The sequence below is a fragment of the Berghia stephanieae genome, chromosome 2, assembly GCF_034508935.2.
Source record: "Berghia stephanieae isolate SIO BIC M18660-M18661 chromosome 2, UCSD_Bste_1.3, whole genome shotgun sequence".
Taxonomy (NCBI): domain Eukaryota; kingdom Metazoa; phylum Mollusca; class Gastropoda; order Nudibranchia; family Aeolidiidae; genus Berghia; species Berghia stephanieae.
Window position 1 is genome coordinate 16667880 of NC_088361.1, and position 5000 is coordinate 16672879.

A 5000-nucleotide genomic window follows, 5' to 3' on the forward strand; every position below is an offset into this window, starting at 1 on the left:
AAACATGGTCTACAATATAATGTTCATTTTCTTTAAATTTTATGGTGTGTTTTTTTTATTTATTTATTGAAAAATAAAAATAAAATGTTATTATCCGCAATTTGGAATATGAAATTTAATATTATTCGAATAATAATATAATAATAATATTATAATAATAATAAATAATAATAATAATAATATATATAATAATAATAATATGATATATAAATAATGATGATGATGATGATGATGATAATATATATATAATGATAATAATATAATAATAATATAATAATAATATAATAATTAATAATAATAATAATAATAATAATAATAATATAATAATAATAATAATAATAATAATAATAATAATAATAATAATAATAATATATAATAATAATAATAATAATAATAATAATAATAATAATAATATATAATAATAATAATAATAATAATAATAATAATAATAATATAATAATAATAATAATAATAATAAAATAATAATAAAATAAAAGTAAGAAGAAGTAAGAAGAAGAAGTAAGAGAGAGAAGAGAGAAGAAGATGAGGAAGAGAAGAGAAGAGGAGGAGAGGAGGAGGTAGGTGAGGAGGAGAGAGGAGGGAGGAGGGGGGGGTAGGTTGAGGAGGAGAGAAGGAGGGAGGGGAGGGAGGAGGAGGAGGAGGAGAGGGGTAGGTTGAGGAGGAAGAGGAGGAGGAGGAGGGGGGTAGGTTGAGGAGGAGGAGGAAGGGTAGGTTGAGGAGGAGGAGGAGGAGGAGGAGGAGGAGGGGTAGGTTGAGGAGGAGGAGGAGGAGGAGGGAGGGGAGGAGGAGGAGGAGGAGGAGGAGGAGGAGGAGGGGTAGGTTGGAGGAGGAGGAGGAGGGAGGAGGAGGAGGAGGAGGGGAGGAGGAGGGGAGGAGAGAGGGGTAGGTGAGGAGGAGGAGGAGGAGGAAGAAGGAGGGGTAGGTGAGGAGGAGGAGGAGAGGATAAGGAGAGGAGGAGGAGGAGAGAAGAAGAAAAAGAAGAGGAGAAGAAGAAGAAAGAAGAAAGAAGAAGAAAGAAGAAGAAGAAGAAGAAGAAGAAGAAGAAGAAGAAGAAGAAGAAGAAAATATTAATCAACGTTTCTTTAATATATACTTTTAAAACCACGTTCTTCATAATCCAATGGTATCAGCTTAACTAAATGGATCATCCACTAATTGATTGTAACATTTAATTTTCTTAACATATTCATGACATCTATGTCTTTTAACCGCCATAGAACACGTTCGTTGGGGATTGAAACTGTATCAATCTTATCTGATTATTTATCTAATAAAGTCATATTAAATATGGGTTAAAATTGTATTAAAAATGACTGGCCCTGCAAGCCCAAGTGGGAATACATAATCAGGGGCGGAGAAATAAATGACAAACCGTTTCAAAACGGTATTATATCCGGCTGATCCCAATTTCTTCTTAGTCCTTCAGAGTCATTGGGTCCACGGAGCCGGAATTTATCCCGGTTTCTATAGCGTGAAACGGACAATAACAATTGCTTGCTATTATTTGGATAGGACTCTAATCGATTGCAAAGTACTTTCCGCCAGATCTAACAGACCCAACTACCTAATAAGTGCTGGATGGACACGGAGGGGTGGGGGGGGGGGTGTCAGCAAACAAAAGTCAACTTCACCCAGGATCAATCTCGGTTCCAATGTGTAAGAAGTGAGTGCTCTACCAAATAAGCTACCGGGACACCAACTTGTTTATTAAAAAAAAAATAAAAATTAAAATTGAACTTTATATAGCGCAATATCCACTGAAATGTGCTCAAAGCGCTTTACAAGGGGTCCCTGGTCAACAGCAACATTTAACATGTAGGATGGAACATGACGCCTGTTAGGCGATATTACAATTTTTCGGACAAAGACAACGCTGTTAACGGCCAGGTACTCATTTTACACCTGAGTACGGTGAGAGAATGTGAGTAAAGAGCCTTTTCCAAGGACGCAACTATGCGCCGAGCGCGAGGCTCGAACCCAGGACCTTCCGATCCGAAAGCGAGTGTCATACCACTAGACCACATAGCCGCACAAGCCGTTTATATGAAAGTAATATTAGATTGACGTTTTGGGTTACATTTGATGGAGTTCTTTTAATTCCCTTTATCCATCCCATAAGGGAAATTTGGCTCTAGGGTCTATTCCAAGTGAAGACTGGAATGACCCAGGCGTCAGCCGCAGAACAGCGCCGTAAATTGAGCCTGGACGCGGTGACTTACTTAAGTCGTGTCCCCGGCTTTGATTCCTTTGATTCGGTTTGCCGGTCTGTTCTTAAATGATGCACAGCTATAGGCGATCGAATTCGGTACCTTTCGGGTCAGAAGCAAAGACAGTACCGTTGAGCCACGCCGTCCCCGAGTCTGTGACAAGATCCATCGGCAACGTTTGTTTACTATAAAATCTTTTTCTGTTTCAGATTCCGATATTCGTTCTGACCACAGTTATCTTCACTGCCATCACTTATTGGATGATAGGTCTGATTGATGGTTTTTATAATCGATTGTTAATTTTACTGGCATACCAGTAGATAGAACAACATGAACGAGAACAACAACAAGAAGAGATAGAAGAAGAAGAAGAAGAAGAAGAAGAAGAAGAAGAAGAAGAAGAAGAAGAAGAAGAAGAAGAAGAAGAAGAAGAAGAAGAAGAAGAAGAAAAAGAAGAAGAAGAACAAGAAGAAAGAGGACTAGGAGGAGGAGGAGGAGGATGAGGAGTAGGAGGATGGGGAGGAGGAGGAGGAGGAAGATGAGGAACAATAGAAAAAGATAGGGGAGGGGGGGGGGGGGTAGAGGAAGATGGAATCTAATTAAACGGGGATAATACAATACATCTTCCATTTGAGTTTTAATTTGTGATGTTCAATCCAATTATAACTGACATGTAAATTACTTTACAGGTTTCAATACATCTTTCGGGGATTTTTGTGAAGCAACCGGCGTCATTGTCCTTGTATGCATTATTTCTACTGTCTTCGGTATGTCGAAATTTAAGTGTTTAAGAGGGTTATCGTTATTATTTATATTAGCCTTATTTAGCTATTTCCCTCCCACGCAGTTTCGTAAGATGCCGTCGCCTTTGTATAGATAGAATGCGCTTGGCCAAGGAGTTCACAACATTGCCATCCGGAAGTATAACGGACCAACACACAAACTCTGTGTAACCATGAACTTTTATAGTCTGGTTAATACAATTTAGTGAGAACAACTCACAAACGCGGATGGCAAAAACAATAACAAAGGCCTGAGTGACGTCATCTGCATACTATCTATTCAATGAAGGAATATAGCTCTAACGAAGTCGAAGTCACACAGGTGGTTGGTATTGTTTTTTTTCCATCCATGTTTATGAGTTATTCTCACTGAACTGAATTAACCAGACTATAAAAGTTCATGGTTATACATAGTTTTTGTGTTGGTCCGTTATACTTCCGGATGCAATGTTGTGAGCTTCCTTGCCAAGCGCATACTATCTATAGATAATCCATCAAACGAACGTATGTTATCAACAAGAATCACCCATGTTGTCCAAAAATGAACAAATTGGGAATTAATATTTTTGCCTAAGGGAAAATAACGAAAGTGCCCGAAGCGGGGCACGAACCCCGAGACCTTCCATTTCCCAGTGCAATGCTCTAATTATTTCATTATGATTTTCATGTGTGATAATAAAATACCATAGTTGAAACTATTTATTATAGTGATTTGGAATGAACCTGTTGGTGCATTCTGTCTTTTTCGCTAAAGAATGGAGTAAAATCGAAATGGTCTTTTTTATAGTTACATAAAATTAAATTGAGCTTTTATATAGTGCAATATCCACTTTAAGTGCTCATAGTGCTTTACAAGGGGTCCCTGGCCAACAGCAACATTTAAAATGTAGGACGAAACATGACGCCTGTTAGGCGATATTATAATTTTTCGGACAAAGACAATGCTGTTAATTTTACACCGGAGTACGGTGAGAGAATGTGAGTAAAAAGCCTTCTCCAAGGACTCAACTATGCGCCGAGCGAGGCTCGAACCCAGGACCTTCCGATCCGAAAGCTAGTGTCATACCACTAGACTACATACATACATATTTGACATTCTAAAGAGTATTTTTTGCTGTTGTGAGACTTTTTAAAAATAAAATCTTTCATTGTTTTTATCTTAAAGTATTTGATTACCCACCTCGGACAGTGTGTCATGATGAAAACCTTTCCATTTTCTTACATCAGGTTATTTTATATCCATTACTTGTGGAACGACCCAACTTGCATTATCAGTCCTATCCCCGGCTTTGATTCCTCTGATTCAGTTTGCCGGTCTGTTCTTAAATGAAAAGTAAGTGTTCACCCAATGAATCGGAGGCTGTGTTAAAAAAAGTCGTTTTTGTAACGCTTAGACAAAATACCCCATTAATATTTAGTGCTTTGTAAAAAATACATGATCCTACTTTCACCATTTTTAAAGTTAATCAGGTATGAGGTTCGATCCCCAGTCGAGGTAGATTGGTTTTTGGGGATGGTTTTTTTCTCTTGTATTTTACTTTCAAACACACTTGTTCAGATTTTGATTTTTAAAAGTATTAAATGATAACAAGTGACGCAACAACTTAGGAGTTGTTATGTATAGAAATGCCAGAATGTCTCTCAGAGTGACAAAATATGCTGCGCTGATGAAGTATTCTTTTTGTCCTCAGTGTTTACAAATCTTAATTTATTCACTTGGTGGCAGATCTTTGGTTTGAAAATACTTTTTAACTATTCAAACCAAAGAAACTGATAAAGGGTAAATCCTTCTACCGGTCTTCTGATTCAATTGACATTGATGTCTTTTTGTTCTTGGAGTGTTATGAAAGACTCCTCGATGCTGCCTTGTCCATAGGAAACAACATTTGCCACTACTTTGTATAATTAATCAGATTCTAGGGGTACATTTTAGGAGGACAAATAAAAACCGAACGTAGTTAAGGGGATTGATTTAACATTGCTGCAATGG

At 37.5% G+C, this 5000-nt stretch overlaps 1 protein-coding gene across 2 annotated transcripts in view; it reads left to right on the forward strand.

Moving 5' to 3' along the window:
• The window catches only part of LOC144966731 (protein white-like), a 70407-nt gene that overhangs the window by 48876 nt on the left and 16531 nt on the right, over positions 1–5000 (forward strand). For both annotated transcript variants that reach the window (XM_078903501.1, XM_078903502.1), the window contains 3 exons: positions 2438–2495; positions 2918–2995; positions 4238–4343. In XM_078903501.1, the coding sequence (XP_078759627.1) occupies positions 2438–2495; positions 2918–2995; positions 4238–4343 (242 nt within the window). The remainder of the gene's footprint in view (positions 1–2437; positions 2496–2917; positions 2996–4237; positions 4344–5000) is intronic.